This window comes from Rhincodon typus, chromosome 11 (genome assembly GCF_021869965.1).
Source record: "Rhincodon typus isolate 14 chromosome 11, sRhiTyp1.1, whole genome shotgun sequence".
In the NCBI taxonomy this organism is placed as follows: Eukaryota; Metazoa; Chordata; class Chondrichthyes; order Orectolobiformes; family Rhincodontidae; genus Rhincodon; species Rhincodon typus.
In genome coordinates, this window is record NC_063342.1 from 31,879,886 (window position 1) to 31,899,383 (window position 19,498).

Sequence of the window (19,498 nt, forward strand, 5' to 3'; positions counted from 1 at the left end):
TTGGGTCTTCATTTCTGAAGAAGGGTCTAGACCCAAAACGTCAGCTTTCCTGCTCCTCTGTTGCTGCTTGGCCTGCTGTGTTCATCCAGCTCTACACCTGGTTATCTCAGATTCTCCAGCATCTGCAGTTCCTACTAACTGTTTATTGATGATCAGTTTGAGTTCCATAAGGGCTACCCAGCTCCAGATCTCATTACAACCTTAGTCCAAACAAGGATGAAAGCGCTGACCTCAAAAGCTAAGGTAAAGAGGTAGCATTGGTGAGTGTGGCATCAAGAGCCCATTGAAATCAGAGGTTTGGGTCCTCTCCTGTTTGGAGTCATAACTAGCATAAAAGAGAAGGGTTGTAATTGTTAAAGGTCAATCATCCCAGCCCCAGAACATCTTGCAGGAGTTCCTTAGGGTAATGTCCTAGATACAGCTATCTTGGCTGCTTCATCAATGAATTTTCCTCTATTATAAGATCAGAAATGGGAATGTTTGCTGCTGATTATGCATTGTTCAGCATCATTCACAACTGCTCGGATAGTGAAATCATTGCCCATATGCATAAGACCTGGACAATATCGAAGCTTGGACTGATCATTGGCAAAAACATATTCATACTGCAGAAGTATCAGGCATCATGACAATGGATTATAACCTCAAAGTATTTATGAATATATTGAACTTTTAAACAAGGCGTTGATTTTTTTAAAAATAAAGCGAACTACAAGCCAACAATCGCTGAATTTGTAAATCCTGAGAATGGAATTCACAGACTGCTGAAAGTCTCTGTGTGAGCACATGGAATGTCACACATGCAGACTGTCCATGTAATTTCAAGCAAATGCAAAAAAGAAAATGCAGCCATAATCTGTTTACCCCTGTCAACCTGAAACCTATTTCCTATGCATTACTAGTGGAAAGACATGTAGTTTACCCTCTTGGAAACACAAAAAAACATGGGTTAGATATGCCTGCAGCATTAGTCTCAGTATATTAGCACGCTGATATGCTGATAAGGCCTCGTTTGCTGTGGAGATTGCAGTTTGAGGACAGCCATTAGATATTTGTGCATTGCAAATGAAGGAAAACGCCCTTTCATTCTGAGTGCTGGAGGCCAGGGTGCCAGTGAAGTCATCGTCTAAAAGGAACAAAGACAAAAACTGCTGAACAATGTACAGAGTCAGTAGTCTTGAAATAAACACTTTACTACCAACATCAGTGTTACCAGTATCATCCAACCTAATAGCAAGGATATTCCATCATCTACTCTAATGAATCCCAGACTGGATTTTTTCTAACTGTCTATACGAATTCACATTTCTGATCCATGTGTATGTTTCTCATGCTTATCATCTTTTCTTGTGTTTAGCAGCTAATAAATTCACCTTTTAAATCAAGAAACCATGGTTAATTTGACTGCATTAAACCACAAATAAATTTGTTTTGGGAAAGGGTCTACCAGAGGAAATGGAACCTTTTAAATTAACGTTTTGTTGCCACCAACTAGAAAATAACCCTTTTTGGGCTATCACATTCAGAATTATTATGAAATGGGGCCTTTGCCTGGGAACTGGTGATTATGGTCATTGCCCATATCCAACAAGAGATGATTCTAACTATCAAAATTCAAGGGCATTGCCATTACTGATTCCCCCAGTATCAACATCTTGGAGCTTACTTACCATTGAACAGGAAGTGAATGGGACTGGCCATATAGATATTGTGGCTGCAACAGCAGGTCAAAGGCTAGGAATTCTGTGGTGAGTAACTCACCTCCTGCCTCCCACTGCTCGTCCACCATCTAGAAGGTTCAATTTAGGGACTGCAAAGGAATGCTATCCACTCGCCTGGATTGATTCAGTTCAAACAGCTCTGAAGAAACTCAACACCCTTCAGGGCGAAGCTGTCTTCTTGGTGACGCCCCATCCATCACCTTCAACGTTCTCTCCCTCCACCATTGACACACAGTAGCAGCAGTGTGCCATCTACAAGATGCACTGCAATCGGCTCTTTAACCAATACCTTCCAAACCGGTGACATCTACCACCTAGAAGGAAAAGGGCAACAGATGTATGGGAAATTCACAACCTTCAAATTTGCCTCTAAATCGTACACAATTCTAACTTGGAGCTATGTTGCAGTTCCTCATTGTCACTGGATCACAACTCCCTTCCTAGCTGCACCACGGGGATTCTTATGCCCCAAGGACTGCAGTAGTTTGAGAAGGCAACCCACTATCAACTTCACCAGAGCAATTGATATGGATAGTAAATGCCAGCCATTAACACCCACAACTAATGTAGCCATGGAAATGTTTTTGGCAAAAAGGATTGCTGGCATATATCAACATTATACCATTTTAAGTGATGAGGGAGTATATTGTGTATGATTCTGTCAAAGAACAATCATAAATAACTACATGATATGTAATGTGGAACTCCAAACAGGGGAGATTATTTCAGTGACACTGCTATATGGTTGTCCTTCACTCCCCAGAATAGTATTACTGCAACAATTCTGCTACCAGTTGTGATCAGGGTATCTTTTTGTTTTCACTACTTCTGTGAGAGTAAAATCTACAAAGTGTGAATATTCTTGTGGGATATTGGGGTCATCATAAATCATGAAAGCATGACTGTTCATTTTAAACATACTTTTTTAATCAACCTGTTCAGAGATGTAATTACACACCTCTGGAGCAGTTGGAACTTGAACCCAGCCTCTCAGCCCAGGGGTTGCCTGGGGTTCCAGGGGTTGCGACTGCACCATGAGGGCCCCTTGGGAATTGAACCCACAACTCCGAAGAGGCTGGAGCCTTAAACCAGCACTTTAGACCGCTCAGCCACACTACCTCAGCATAACAGTATTAGTTCTCAATCTTCACTTGAGCGCTTTTTCATCTGAGGCGTGCCCAGAATCCCACTGGGGAGGATTAGCAAACAGTGAATTTGGCAGGCTTCCTAGTACTGCAGAGCACAGTAGATAACCAATTTGGCATCAAATGAAAAGAGCGTCAGTGACGGTGAAATCACAAAGAGCCATAATTGTCTGTGTTGGGATTGATTCATTCTTTGCAACCTATATGGATAAATCTGATTTTAAGCATTCCTGTCTACGATATGAATAAGGAAAGATGTTAACAAGTGTGTAAAGACCAAAGTTGCAAAGATACAGCTAACATGCCTCATTTAAAGTGTTAATGTACTGACTTCAATGCTCCTCAACTTAATTAGAGACTTCCTTTCAAATTTCATAGACCACATCAGAGATCTTCCATGGAAGTCTCTTAGTCTGTATTAGTATGGACTGCAGTCGCAAAATTCTGGACCAAGTGTACACAAAATATCAGTGTCTAAATCCTAAACGTAAAGGGTCCATTGTTTTTGTTTCAGGGTTTCATTGAATCTCAAAGTGCTGAAGAAACTCGGCAGATCTGGCAATATCTGTAGAGGGAAAAACAGAATTAACATTTCAACTATTCTGACAAAGGGTTACTGGACTTGAAACATTAACTGTGTTTCTCTCTACAGATACTGCCAGACCTTCCTAAATTTCTCCAGCACTGTCTGTTTTTGTTTCTGATTTCCAGCATCCACAGATCATCATTTTTACTTCAATGGAACCATCTCGTCTACACTGTTTGTTTTACTCTATGCCTTTTTCTTTAAGCATTAGAAATCAGTGAAGCAAAACAGAAGTCTTAAAGTTCCTTTCATGGAGCCTGTGGATCATGCATGTAGCTAATAAATGGACAACAGATAAACTGATAAGAACAAATGGGCTACTCAGCTTCTGAACAGTTAATTTTCAGATGCAGTGCATGATAAAGGACCAAATCGAACCTGATGTGCATGACTTGGACTACTTTTTGTACCTGGAATTTCCAGTATATTACCTAATATATTGACATGGCTGTTTTGAGCATCATCACTAATGGAGCTAAGAAAAAAAGCAGCTTCCTTAGAAAATTTTAGTAGATTTGACAAATGTGATTTCCATTTCATTACAGCATGATGGTTTTAGCTAATCATTTTTTGATTTTCCTATTGCCCTATTATATCTTCAGTTTCCCAGAACTTTCCCTGCTACTGATGTCAAAATAACTGGTGTTTAATACCCTGTTTCCTCTTTGTTTTTTCTAAAAAACAGTGCTACCTTTATTCATAGGGACAATTCTAGAATTTAGGAAGATCACAACATAACAACCATCTCTGAAGCCATCTCTTTTAAAGCTCTAGGATATAAAAATGATGTCCAGGTGAACTGTTGGCTTTTAGTCCCATTAATTTCTCCAAAACTACTTTAAATTATTCACTCATTATATCTTTGGTTCCCCACAATTTTAAATTTATTTTATGTCTTTTACTGTGAATAAATACTTAACAAAACTATATAAAGATTAGCTGCAGTTCTTTCCTTTAATTCAGGAAACCTGTTAATGAAAACCGAGGTGACTTTGTTTGTATTTAAAGACAATACACGTCGTTGACATTGAGTCAAGTTTATTTTAAAACATTTACTGTCAGCTTCAAAATTGTAATTGTAACATTGTTTCAATGCAGTATACCATAGATGATAGGGTACCTTATTAGATGTAGGACTCCTCACAGCATATCGTATTATCGCTGCATTAATCAAATGCTGACCACAGACCCTGTACCCAAATTTGCTCAAATTGGTTACTCATGCAATAAGCCTAAATGAACAATATTTTTAATTGGCTTTTAAGGAAGTTGAACTCTAGTGGAACATTGCAGCAATTCTGATTTATTTAAGGATACCTATGTCTGGCACATTGATTATATGAAAGTCTATAAATATAAACACTAAATCTGAACGTTTAAAATTATATTTTCTATTGACAGCAAAAATAAATAAAACCAGTAGGCTGACGTTATTTTCCTCTTAATTTTCTTCCAATTTCATTTTTGCTTTGAACAGAAAATTTGTCAGTAGACTCTGCACTGTCAAATCCCAGCTCCTTGACTTCTCCAGGTCTGGGAATCGAAGGGCTGAGCCGCAGGAGAAAGAAACGCACCAGCATAGAGACCAATGTTCGAGTGGCCTTAGAAAAGAGTTTCCTGGAGGTCAGTAACCAGCAATGAGATGCATAGTAATACACAGCCAGCATTTTGTGATATATTAATTCTGATTTCGAAGTACTTGACTTGTGTTAACCACAATGCAGCAATCTGTTGTGTTCAACTTGGTATATAAATAAAATAATTAGTCTTGTTTCCCAAATTTGGCAGTGAGATCTCTCAGTTTAAAGTGAAGATGATATGCATTATCTAGCATTATCCCATTGTTGATCCCTAGTTAATGATGCGATTATCTAATTAATGTATATAAAATGCTAAAGGGATTGACACAGTAAAGAGGGTGTTTCCACTTGTGGGGCAGTCTAAAATGAGAGGTCATAGTTTTAGGATAAGGGGTAGCAGATTTAAAACAGAGATGAGAAATTAATTTCCTTAAAGTATCATGAATCAGTGGAGTTCACTACCCTAGAGTGTGACTGATGCCAAGACATTAAGTAAATTTAAGGAGGTAATAGATTTTTAATGACTAATGGGTTGAAGGGTACAGAGAGTGCACAGAAAAGTGGAGTTGAAGCTGAGATGAGATCAGCCATGATCGCAATAAATGGCTGAGCAGGCTCAAGAGGCTGAATTGTCTCTTTCTGCTGCTTATGTTTTAATGCCTTATTTCTAAATGCCACGTCCAGCTAATTTTATCAACTTTGACATCTTCATGTGTTCATCCAGCTCAGTTTTGAAAACCACAATTGAATCTCCCTCCACCACCTTTCAAGCAGTGCAGTCAAGAGTGTCACCACTTGTTGCATAACGTTTTCCCATCATATCCCTTTTGGCTTTTTTGGACAACAACTTAGGTTTGTGTCCCCTGGTTCTTGGCCCCTCTGCCAATGGAAATAGTTTTTCTCTATCTGCAACCCTTGTGATTCTGAATATCTCTATCACATCTCCTTTTAACCTTCTGTTTCATACAAGAACAGCCCCAGCTTCTCCAATCTATTCACCTAACTAAAACCTCCCTGAAGCCATTCATGTGAAACATATCAAATTAAACCTGTCAAATTTTAACATAGTAGACTATAGTAACTTAGTATAGAACCAACCATTCCTATCTAGTCAGTCTTCTGTTGAAATCTTCCTTTGCCCGGAAACCCTGGATTTCAGTGTCTGAAAGATTTCTGTTACTGTTAACTAATACAACCACTTATGGCTCAACCTCTATGCAGCAGTTAAACTTTTTTGCAAAGGTGCATTATAGTGAGATCTTCCTTTAGTAAGTTGGTCGTTAGATATCATGCTATTTTCATTGCATAACAAAAACATTACTTAATTGTATTTTTATTTTCATATTACCTGATTAGCCTCTAGTCTGTAAAAAACTGTACACAAAAATATATTCATGTGTGTAATGAATTGGAGGCGGTTCATGGTAGGTTTACATGATTGATGCCTGCAACAAATGGGCTGCCTTTATAGTTTTAATAGGCTAGGCTTGCTTTCACTGCTATTTTAAAGGAATAATTTAAGTATGTAAGATCCTGAATGGGCTTGACAAGGTGGAAAAGGAAAGGACATTTCCTCTTGTAGGTGAGTCACTATTTAAGATCAGGGGCCACCCTTTTCAGATAGGGTTATGCGACTTTCGAACTCTCTGCCTCAGAAGTGATGAAAGTGGAGTAATTAAATATTTTTAAGGCAACACTAAATAAATTGTTGTTTGGCTGGGAAATTGTGGATTACCAGGTGTAGATAGGAAGGTGGAATTTGAACACAAACAGATCATCCCGTGATCTTATTGAAGGAAAGAGCAGGTTCAAGGAGTCAAATGGTCTACTTATGGTTCAGTTTCATATGTTCATGTATGTATTTGTGTGTCACTTCTAATTTACATGAACAATTTACAAACAGTTTTAATCACTTGAATTTGCAGAGTTGAAACACTGAATTAAAAGAGACAGGTTGTGTTAGTAACGAAACAACATAACTATGCTCCAGTTGAGAAAACCCTGAATGACTAATGCCAAAGGATATCTGTTAGTATATTTAGTTTGTTATAATTGTAAAAACGTAGTTAACAAATTTTGATCATTTTCAAGAGGTAGTGGTTTCCCAAAGCCTCTCCACCATCTACAACGCACAAGTCAGGAGTGTGATGAAATACTCCCTGGATGAGTGCAGCTCCAACAACACTCGAAACTTGACACCATTCAGGACAAAGCAGCCCTCTTGGGTTGGCACCACATCCATAAATGTCCACTCCCTCCACCACCAATGCTCAATAACTGCACTGTGTACCAACTACAAGATGCGCTGCAGAAATTTCCCAAAGAACCTTCGGCAGCACCTTCCAAACCCATGACCACTTCAATCGCAAGGAACAAAGGTACTAGGTAAGTGGGAACACCACCTGTAAATTCCCCGCCAAGTCACTCACCATCCTGACTTGGAAATATATCACCACTCCTTCAGTCAAAATCCTGGAATTTCCTTCTTAATGAAAATGTGGGTCTGCCTGCAATACATGGACTGCGTTGGATCAAGAATGCAACTCACCACCAACTTCTTAAGGAGAACAAGGGATGGGCAACAAATGCTGGCTCAGCCATTGACGCCCATGTCCCATGAGTGAATAAAATAAAATGTGCTGAGTATAATAAAGAGATCTGTATTCAACTGTTGTAAACAAAAGATATATATTTTGTTCATGCAGAACCAAAAGCCTACCTCGGAGGAGATCATGATGATCGCCGATCAGCTGCAGATGGAGAAGGAGGTGATCCGAGTCTGGTTCTGTAACAGACGCCAGAAAGAGAAGCGGATTAATCCACCCAGCAGTAACAGCGGCACTACCACTTCTACCAAAACAATTTTTCACAACCCCACCTCCATGGTAGGAGAACATACGTAGAATTTAAGTAAATTCTTCGCAAACTACTTGTTGTATTTCTACTCCTATTTACAATACATAACTGGTGGAACTGGCGCAACTTGGCTGTAAGTAATTTGTACAGATAAGCTGTGATGAGCAGAAAATTGAATTTTGCACTGTAAAAAAAACTTTGTTAATCAAGCCTCTTAATACAGCTGATATAGCTAATCTACTTTAGTTAGAAGTATCAAGAGAAGAAAATACAGAACAAAATTTGTGAACAGAGACTTGAGTTTCCACAGAGATTTCACAACCTATTTTCATGCTGTAAGGACATGATTGAATTTTGTTTAAATGGTTTCATTTCATAGACAGTTTTAGATCACACTGTCCAATATGTTGACCACCAGCAACATTTGGTTAATTGCGAATCTAGATGTAGTGATTCCATATAGTAAATAAAAATTGTAATAGACGCCGTTATTGGTCAAATGATTTCAATGCTCATAACATTGTATGTGTATTTTTGTGTATTTAAGAACCAATAAGACAAATATAAGTGTGAGTTTTTGTTTGATTGTGGTTAGCGCTGTACTTCCTGGGTTCTTGAATAATGATAGATGAGTAAATATATGCGTGAAATACATTTCCTTTTTTGTATTCATTCTCAGGATGTGAGCGTTGATAGTAAATATAGCATTTACTGCTCATCCTTTATTGCCCTGAGAGATAGTGATGGTTCCTCTGTAATGTATTTGTATATGAGATTCTTCCAACTAAACTTAGTACATATGAATAAAACAGTGTTACCTTGACCACTCCTGTGGCTAGTCAGAAATTTCTATTGGACAACATAACACCATTTAACAATTGTTTTCTCTGTATGTAGTTTGTAAATACTGTGCAATTGTCATTGAATTTAGGGTGTCTTATGCAATTGCAGCTGTTATATTCTGAGTTAGTAGCTTAATCTCTTAGCTGGTAACTTTTTCCAGTTCAGACTTGTCATGTGTCGTGTCAGGTGTCATGTTGAATTCTGAATATCCTATGACACGCAAACACAAAGCTTGTGATTGAACTATTGAATTCGCTCTTTCATTCACCAGAATGTTCAAGTGTGCAGTTTAACTAAGTTTCTTGCTGTAGTGGCTGTTACTCTAATGAGTCAAATTGAACCATTATGCTTTAAGTGCCCAAGAGAAACATGTGTTTTGTGGATGGGGACAGGAGAGTGGTATGTGAGGATGCAGGAAGGCTGGAGATAGAGAAAGAGAAAGTAGGACCATTGGTATCTTCCAAAACTGCTTTTCGGGAAGTCTATCAATGAAATGATAACCAAGAACTAGGCTGGAAATGACAGTTTCCGGTTAGTTATGAAGGAATTTCAAAAGAAGCTGCAGAATATTCGTGTCAAGCATGAGCAAAGAACAAAAAGGTGATGAGTTAGATTAACACCTGGGAAAAATATATGATTACTTTCTTTTTCCCTCCAAATATTGTACACATTTATGTACCTGGTTCTGGTATATTTTGGTTTTACATTTAGCACTGTTACAGTTTTCCTAATGAGGCACAGAAGACAGAACTTTATAGGGTCAAATCAACCTTCAAATATATCTTTGATCAAGAAATATGACATTCTGTATCAACACAAAAGGACGTCCGGTGCTGACCTCTATTCCATTCTTATACAATTGTCACTTTGAAACAATTGGAATAGTAATTCTTATAGTGTCATCTATGGTTCTCAGATCCCTCCTTCCTCAGTGGAGTGGATGTTTAACCTTGCAATTTTCAGATGAGAAAGAAGTTTTGTTTTTACCCAATCCTACATGTTTCCCTTGACCTAACTAACAGATCAAACTAAAAGTTTGTATTTGCCATTTTAGCACAGTAAAGGCCTTCATAGAGACTTTTGCAGGTATCACTAAATGTGGTTCCCCTCCTTAACAAAGATTTATTGCTAGTAAAATAGGTTTAATTTCTTCCATTTCATACATAAATGAGAAACTGTAATATATAAAGTATAGTGTGTTTTTTATCTGTGAAGCGCTAAATGATTGTAAGTAGTTGAGGCCCCAGCAGTGATCCTTATGACACATTACTAGTTTCAGCCTACCAATGTGCCACATTTATCCTTACTGTCTTCTTCCTATTCATTTAGTAATCCTCTGTTCATGTTAATGTATCACCTCCAATTCCAGAATCCCTCATCCTGTATATTATTCTTTTGTGTGGAACCTTATCAAATACCTTTTTGAAATCCAAGTACAATGGTCTACTAGTTCCTCTTTATCAGCCTCTGAAACTAATATTTTTGTTACTGTTACTGTGAAACCAGTGTTGACTTGTTTTAATTATCCTTTGTTTTTCTAAGTGCATAGTTAATTCTTATTTAATAATAGATAATAATTGATGCTACAGGACATGAGCATGCTGATCGATCATTAATTATTATTAATGACAATTGACAGTTAACTCCCAGGCTTTCTTTAACTTTTAAACCAAACAGGTTGACTCTGATTGGCATTGCCCTGAGAAATGGACCAGAAAATGGCTGTCATCCGTTTTGTTGAGTTAAAACAAGTACAGCGTGTACATGTTTGTTATGTCGGCAAAAATGAGGTCCGCTTGCCAACCAGTTAGCATTGTTCTTTCATGCAGTATAAGTGTTAGTTTTCCCTTTAATAGATATTGCAAATTGTTCTGATGAGTCCAGGATGGAAAGCTTTGAATAAATGTGCCTTTTCTCGGCATTATTAACAATAAAATACAGCACCTCTGCCTTTACTAATATCAGGCTAACCTGCCTGTAGTACCTTGTTTTCTCCCTAAATTTATTCTTGAATAGCATTGCTACATGTGCTAATTTATAGTGTACTGGGACAGTTGCTGAGCCTAGATTTTTTTGTTGAATCATCACTAGCACAATCACTATGTAAGCAGCTGTCTCTTTTAGAACCCAAAAATGGAAAGGCCAGTGGATCACGGGGATTGGTTGGATTTCACTCCATTGGAGTTTTCTCTTTTTCTCTGCTGATATTGAATGCCTTAATATGCTTTACTCTTATCAGCTGCTAGGGTGCCCTGTATTTCTGGTATGCAACTTGCATCTTCTACTGTGAAGCCAGACACAGAATATTTGTTCCAAGTTTCAGCTATTCCCTCATTCCCCATCATAATTTCTCCTGTTTCTGCTCTCAAAAGACCAAAATTTATTTCAGTTACTCTTACTTTTTATATACTTGCAAAAGATCTTAAATCTATTTTCATATTCTTGCTTAGTTAACTCTCTATTTATCTCTTTCTGTCAACTTTGTGATGACCCTTTACTGGTGCTAAAGCACATTTAATTCTCATACTTGCTACCATTCTTTGTGATGTTATAAATCTTCTGCACCCTCAGCAACATCTTCACCTCCTCTCTATTGTGTAGCATCCAGAACTCTACATGGTACTTCAGCTGAGGCTTAAGAAGCGTCTTGTAGAAGTTCACCATTATCTCCTTGCTCTTGTACTCTATGCACCATTAACAAAATACTGTATGCTTTACTAACTGCTGTCTCCACCTGTCCTGTCACCTTCAGTGATCTTTGCACATATGCATCAATGTCCTTCTGCACCTACATCCCTTAATATTATAACTCCTACATCATATTTTATCAAGGGAAGTGATGGTGTGTTGCTGTTGTTGTTTGATTAGTAATTCAGAGATGTGAAATATTCTGGGGACCCGAGTTCGAATTCCACCCCAGTAGATGAATTAAAATTAATGATCACCGTGAAACCTTTGTGAATTATTATAAAAAGAAAACTGTTTCACCAATATCCTTGAAGGAAGGATAAATTGCCATCCCTGTCAGGCCTGTATGTGGTTTCAGGCCCATAGCAAAGTGTTTGACTCTTAATTGCCCTCTGAAATGACCTAGCAAGCCACTCGGTTGTATCTGTCACTAGAATGTCTCAAAAAGGAGTGAAACTGATTGGACCAAGTGACATTGCCTTAGTCAATGAAAACGACCAGGGCAAACTCAACCCTGTTGACCCTGCAAAGTCCTCATTAATAATATGTATGGGCTACTGCTAGTGTCCCACTGGCAGAATAAACTCAGCAGAGGTGGGGGCACAATTCTTTCAGCTCTGATGAAAAGTTGTCTAGACCCTAAATTTTAGCTTGCTCTCTTTCTCTGTGTGGATGCTGTCTGACCTGCTGTGACCTCCAGCATTTGTTGGTTTCAATACAGATTCCAGCATCTGCAGTAATTTGTTCCTACAGCTCTTGGGAGGTTGTTGCCCTGAGAGCCCTCAACTTTGACTTTGAAGCCCATGAAGGCTTTGTTGCCTCAGGTCAGACATAGGAAACCTAGGCAAGGAAGCCTTCTGCTGATTGCCCTATGTTGTGCTGCCACTGTCTCCCCGCCCACCCCCACGCCCCAACCCCCAACCCCCAACCCCAGTTGATGCGTCATTACTCTTTCATGTTGAACAGGACTTGGAAGCACTGACAGTGGTATGGATACAGTATATACTCTGGGCAGGGAACTTCATTGTCCATCACATGGGTGGCTCAGAGGCACCACTACTGATCATGCAGGTTAAATCATAAGGACCTTGCTGCTATAGTGGTGCAAGTGGTGAGGGAATCAACAAGAGTGCAAACCATACTTGACCTTATCCTCACTAACCTGCCTGCTGCATCCATGACCATATTGTTAAGAGTCAACACTGCACAGACCTTGTGAAGAAGTTCCATCTGAAAACACCCTACATTGTGTTGTACCCTATCACCACCCTATCACTATTCTAAACAGGATAAATGATAAGATAGGTGTTAATGATAGGTTTGAATTGGAGAAAACAGGCTAGCTGTGTTGAGAGCAGAGCTAGCAAAGGTAGCGGTTGTGAGGACAGGGGCTGTAATCAAAATGGAAAGTAGTTTTCATGCTGTTACATTGATGAACTCAATGTTGATGACAGCAAAGTACCTAAGTGATAAATGAGGTGCTGTTCATCAAGATTGCATTGAGCTTCACTGGACCACTGCAGCATGACTAAGACGGCAAATGCTAGCAGGAGAGTAAGATACTTTATTGAAATAGCAAGCACCTGGTATGTCGGGGTCATTGTTATGGCAGAGCAGAGATGCTATGCAAAGTGGTCTCCTAGTCTGCATGGTCTCACCGGTGTAAAGGTAACTGCATTGTGAGCAACAAATACTGTAGACTAGGTTAAGAGAAGTGTAAGTAATTTGCTGCATTATATGAAAGGTGTGTTCAGGACCTTGGACAGTGAGGAGGGAAGAATTCAAAGAGCAAGTGTTGCACCTTCTGCAATTGCATGCAAAGGTGCCATGGGGAGTGGTGCAGAAGTGATGGGAGGGGTGGACCAGGTTTTCCAGATGGAATGGTCCTTGTGGAATGCTGACAATGGAGGGGAGGGAAAGATACAGACTCATCTTTCTAATTTGATTTGTCTGATCCAAATGAAAATTGAAGTTTGCCAAAACTAGTACTTTGGTTTTGTATTAAGTCCCACATTTTTTTTTAATTTGATACTCTGTCTGATGTTACAATTGCTGTTAGCGGGTTTATAAACTACTCCCACCAGCTTCTTCTGACCCTTGCTGCTCCTCTTCGACCATACTGATTCTCCTCCTGATTTTCTGAGCCATAGTTCTTTCTCCTTAATGTTGTTATGCCATCCTTCATATCAGGGCTACCCTCCACCTTTTACAGTATGCAGTCTCTTTGAAACAGTATGTACTCTGGAATATTCACCAACCTTGGTCACTATAATGCTGCCTCAGAGATAGTAAGAACTGCAGATACTGGAGTTAGAGATAATACATTGGAGCTGGTGGAACACAGCAGGCCAGGCAGCATCTGTAGAAGGGTCCCAACACAAACATCAGCTTTCCTGCTCCTCTGATGCTGCCTGTCCTGCTGTGTTCCTTCAGCTCCGTGCTGTGTTATCCCTATAATGCTGATTGCATTTAAATAATTTCACTCTATTTGTGTCACTGGCTCATGTGGCTTCTTATGGATATTCCACACATTCAGATAAAATGAATTTATTTTTTATTTTACTATGGTTCCCTGCTTTGATCATATTTTTGATGCACTGCGATTGTTAAATTCTCTGTTCTTTTCCTGCCCTACTTAGCTTATCTTTACCCAAATCTATATACTTCCCTGTTGCCTTAAATTTTATCTTTAGATTCCTAAATCTCCCTTCATCTGAACCCTCCTCACCTTCTGTTTAAAGCCATTTTCCTAACTCTGACCATTATTGCTGATGTGCATTTATGTTTGTACTTTCTGGCCCTTCTTGTCACCTATTGATCTCGCTATCCTGCACTATTGCCTTGTTGTTTCTCTTTATCTTTGAAAATCTTTTCTGTCATGAACCCTCTGCCCTATTTTTTAGTTTAAATCTCTGACATTAGCTGTAAAGTAGCAAGGAAACTAGTCTCAGTATAATACTAGTGAAGACCAAATACAACCAGAGCAAGAAGGTACATCAGCACCCTGATGAAGAAAATTGTCATCCTCCTTCAATGTGTCAAGATGATTAGGAACAAGAAATCCTGAGTTCGGGACACAGTTACTGGTCATCCATATATTGTACCTCATATTTGGAAGGAGAGATTCTTGAATTTGCTTAGTATTTCCTATGCCTTGGCAGCAATCTGTCTCATATGACCACCATTGACAAGGTGATCCAAAAGCAGAGCAGCTGCTCCTGCCTTCTTCTAACAATGGCAGTGAATGCTCGAAAATAAATTAAAAGCCCTAGTGTACAGATCAGTTGATGTCACCACACTCCCTGTGCTGAAGTCAGACCTGCAATGTTTATCAAAGACACGTGAGAGCACTAGAGAAATTTCATCAGTGCAGCCGCCATCATATCCTTCATTTTCAGTGGGTGAACTTTTGAACAAATGCAGCAATCCTTCCTGATGCTAGCTGTACTAGTACTCAGGCAAAACTCGTGCAATATCAACTTTGATGGATTGAACAGTGTCCGGAATACTGAAAAGTGTCTTTCCTGTTAAGACCTCTTTACTTAAATCTCAATGATCAGTATTCCAGGAGGGAAAAAAGGTTTCAGAGACACTCCAAGGCTCTACTTGAATTGCAGCAGTATTGGCGTTAATGATTAATGGCAACTCGACCATCAAGATGCATCATGTTTAATGGACATGCATAGCATCTTAAAGCTGAGGGAGAGCAGCAACAGAGAAGATAATTATATCATGCTCTGTAGACCTCACTGACTCATGGGAGATGCTGCCCTTGTGCCCAAAAATGTGTAGGTTCAGAATCAGTTATGTAAAGACTACAGCACAAACTGGTTAAATGTATTTTTTCTCAAGTTGAATGACCAGTGATGATGAAGGGACTGAAGGGGAGAGAAACAGTTGAGCTGGACAAAGTTTTAAAAATGGTGTAATGAAAAGTGGAAAATTCAGTAAAATAAATGGATTTGCCCTTAAGCATGCTGTAAGCAAAATATGATGTTTGCTTCACATATTTTCAATAATGTGATATGCAGGCCAATTAAAAGATATTCGATTAAAGCAATTCCATGTTGCAAAAATCCTCTAAGGCCAAGTAGATTGAAATAACCATTCAGGTGTTTTTGATATTTTATGTTTATTCAAGGAAGCTAATGAGCAGCAATAGTGTAAGAATGGAACTATCAATATATGAAAATACCATGCTTACATTAGTATTTTTTAAAATAATGCTTCTGATACAATTAGTTTTGGAAATCTGGAATTTAAACAATGCTGGAAGCACTAAGCATTTTTCAGCATTTGTACAGAACGAGAAACAGTTAACATTTCATCAAAACTGGGAGAAGTTGGATATATGGTTGATTTAAAACAAGTGAAAATGGGGAGAGTAGGAAAAACAACAATGGGAAGATCTGTGTGAAGGCGGATGTTGGGAGAGATCAAATAACAAAAGGCTTGATGATCTAATGCCAAAGGGAATGGTATTGGAATATGTAAAAATAAACAAAAGATGTGTCTAATGAAGGTACGAATGGCAAACTGATGCTGTCTGAAAGCAAAAATATGAGAAAAATAAAGCTGTAATGCCAAACATTCATGTACACAAGTACAGAGTTAAAAAGGGATTGTGTCTAGTACAAAAGGAAAATTAAAGGAATATGTAGTGTAAAAAAAATTCTTCAGGTGTCCTTGAGGTATAAGGTTTTAACCTGACACCACAGTTATTTAAATGATGTCTTATGTCATCAACATTAGAGAACATTTCAGTTGTCCCTTTAGTTCTCAGTATTCTGATGTTTCTTTTTCATCATTTCTGTCACCGGGTACTTTTCCATCCTGAGAAGCCAAGAGAACACTTTCTACAGCAATTTCTGTCATCTAACCTGATGATAAGACAGGTTCTAATTCAGCAGTCAAAAATGCATCTCCCTGCTCTGTCAAAAGCAATTCCTTAAAGCACAAGCTGGTTCATGTATTTCGATGTCTGAATTCATTATTTCAAACTTGATCATTGCAAGTGACTTTTTTTTCATCTCCAACATGTGAAACTTATCATGCAGGTGTATCAAGGCAGGAGATGAGAGCCTTTTCACAACTAACTGGATGGACTAGTTTTAGTATCCTTTGATAAAATTTTAATTATAGTTTAGATGATTTAGTATATTCGTGTAGGTTTCATGACACTTGGCTAATCTGTGTAGTCAGGTAATTGCTGTGGCCATTTTAAGGCAGGGTACTACTCCTTTGTTAAAATTGTGAAAATACCGGGTGTTAAAATCAGATAATGAAATTCAAAATCAGTGGTCCACATTTTTATATCATGGTGACGTTCAGGTCTGTTTCAACTGGAAGAGGTACTTAAGGTCTTAGATGGTCAGAACAGAGGAGGTAAAAGGGCGTGTGCTGCATTTACAGCACTTGTATAGAAAGATGCAATGAGAGGACAGTAGGAGGAATTTGAGCAGAGTACTGCAGAGGAAGCAGTCCCATTGGAATGCTGAAGGAGCAGTGAAGAAGGTGCCTTCTAGTTAGATGTGAGAGAAATGGCAGAGGCTCATCTATTGAATATTCAAACTGTTGCATTGGAAGGTGAAGACTAGAGGGACTAGGGCAGAAGTGCAACACGTGGGATGGCTCTGGTCAAGGGCTTTATCAAATATACTGGGGAGAAATCAGCTGAGGAAAAAGAAAAACACAGCAAAAGTGCTGACACCAAACTAACAGCAATGAACTTGACTCTTAACTGCCCTGTTAAATAGTAGCCAACTATTTCCTTAATAATTGATTCCAGTATTTTCCCCATCACAGATGTTAGGTTAACCCATGGAGTTTCCTACTTGCTAATTCTTTCCATTCTTGAATAACAGTGTTACATTTGTGTTTTGCTCAAGCCACTGGGACCTTCCCAGGTTCTAGGGATTTTTGGAAGTTTACCATCAATACATCCATAGTTTCTGCAGGTTTCTTTTAAGCCCCGAGGACATCATTAAACCATCAGGTCCAAAGGGTTTGTCAACTTTTAATCCCATTACTTCCCCAAACACTTTCTTTTGTGATACCGATTGTTTTAAGCTCACTGTATGATTTATTACTGTTGTTACGATTCTTTTTGTGTCTTCTACCATAAAGACAGACACACAAATCCTGTTTTTTATTTGAAGGTTTTGTACATAGAGGTATGAGGAAACCACAAAACCTGACTTTTAAAATTGGTTGCCTGTACTTACCATTTTCAGTATGAGGGGATAGGCTGGAGTGGGACTCCAGCCAGATGACCCAGAGAAAGCTCCAAGGCTGTCAGCTTTCAAGGTGGGCTGCCTTGGGGTTCCAGCACTGTGACCAAAACTTAAAATAAAATATAAAATATTCCTCTAGACCTCAAATACCCCTTACTCCCATTCACTCATAAGCACACCCCATGCCCGTCAATGCTAATGTATGTACCAATCACCTATGGTCACTCATACTCCCATGCCTCTATGTATCTCACTTGGCTCCTGCTACCCTTCTGTGACCCTATGTACCTCAGCCCATCTCCCATGGACTTCATACACCCTTTCCCAATTTAGTGACTACATCTACCTGCTACCTATTCATTTCCTATCACTTGCCATGCCAACTCTCAATAGTATCCAGAAGGACACATGCACACAGAACAAATATAGTTCAGTTAGTTTTACATTTTTCTACATTGCAGACTGCACTTTTGTAAAAAGCACTGACTTTCATAAAAGCACATTTGACAGGTGTTGATACTTTTCAACAAGTTGACACTTCTTGACAATTTGGATAGTTCCAAGGAGGTTTATGCACCTGTACACGCAGTCCTCTTCACAGTTAACATCCTCAAGGACAATGACTCTCTGTACCAAGCTACCCTCAGACCATATATACAAAGGTATACAAAGGGATGTCCTGGTTATCCAAACAAAATACATTATTTACAGAGACAAAAAGGTGCAGGGCTGGATGAACACAGCAGGCCGAGCAGCATCATCGGAGCAGAGAGGCTGACGTTTTGGGCCGAGACCCTTCATCAGAAAAGGGGGAGAGGAAGGACGTTCTGAAATAAATAGGGAGAGAGTGGGAGGTGGATAGAAGATGGATAGAGGAGAGGATAGGTGGAGAGGAAACAAACAGGTCGAAGAGGCGGGGATGGGGCCAGTAAAGGTGAGTGTAGGTGGCGAGTTAGGGAGGGGATAGGTCAGTCCAGGGAGGACGGACAGGTCAAGGGGGCGGGATGAGGTTAGTCGGTAGGAGATGGAGGTGCGGCTTGAGGTGGGAGGAGGGGATAGGTGGGAGGAAGAACAGGTTAGGGAGGCAGGGACGAGCTGGACTGGTTTTGGGATGCGGTAGGGGGAGGGGAGATTTTGAAACTTGTGAAATCCACATTGATACCATTGGGCTGCAGGGTTCCCAAGCGGAATATGAGTTGCTGTTCCTGCAACCTTCGGGTGGCATCGTTGTGGCACTGCAGGAGGCCCAGGATGGACATGTCGTCTGAGGAATGGGAGGGGGAGTTGAAATGGTTCGCGACTGGGAGGTGCAGTTGTTTGTTGCGAACCGAGCGTAGGTGTTCTGCAAAGCGGTCCCCGAGTCTCCGCTTGGTTTCCCCGATGTAGAGGAAGCCACACCGGGTACAGCGGATGCAGTATACCACATTGGCAGATGTGCAGGTGAACATCTGCTTGATGTGGAAAGTCTTCTTGGGGCCTGGGATGGGGGTGAGGGAGGAGGTATGGGGGCAGGTGTAGCACTTCCTGCGGTTGCAGGGAAAAGTGCCGGGTGTGGTGGAGCTGGAGGGGAGTGTGGAGCGGACAAGGGAGTCACGGAGAGAGTTGTCCCTCCGGAAAGCAGATAAGGGTGGGGAGGGAAAGATGTCTTTGGTGGTGGGGTCGGATTGCAGATGGCGGAAGTGTCGGAGGATGATGCGTTGGATCCGGAGGTTGGTGGGGTGGTACGTGAGGACGAGGGGGATTCTTTTTTGGTTTTTATTGCGTGGACGGGGTGTGAGGGATGAGGTGCGGGAGATGTGGGAGACACGGTTGAGGGCGTTCTCGACCACCGAGGGGGGGAAGTTAC

The 19,498-nt window shown here is 39.9% G+C and overlaps 1 protein-coding gene across 1 annotated transcript in view; it reads left to right on the forward strand.

Moving 5' to 3' along the window:
• The window catches only part of pou2f1b (POU class 2 homeobox 1b), a 134,561-nt gene that overhangs the window by 65,413 nt on the left and 49,650 nt on the right, over positions 1-19,498 (forward strand). The window contains exons 7-8 of the mRNA XM_048603084.1: positions 4,930-5,075; positions 7,738-7,917. Coding sequence (XP_048459041.1) covers positions 4,930-5,075; positions 7,738-7,917 — 326 coding nt within the window. The remainder of the gene's footprint in view (positions 1-4,929; positions 5,076-7,737; positions 7,918-19,498) is intronic.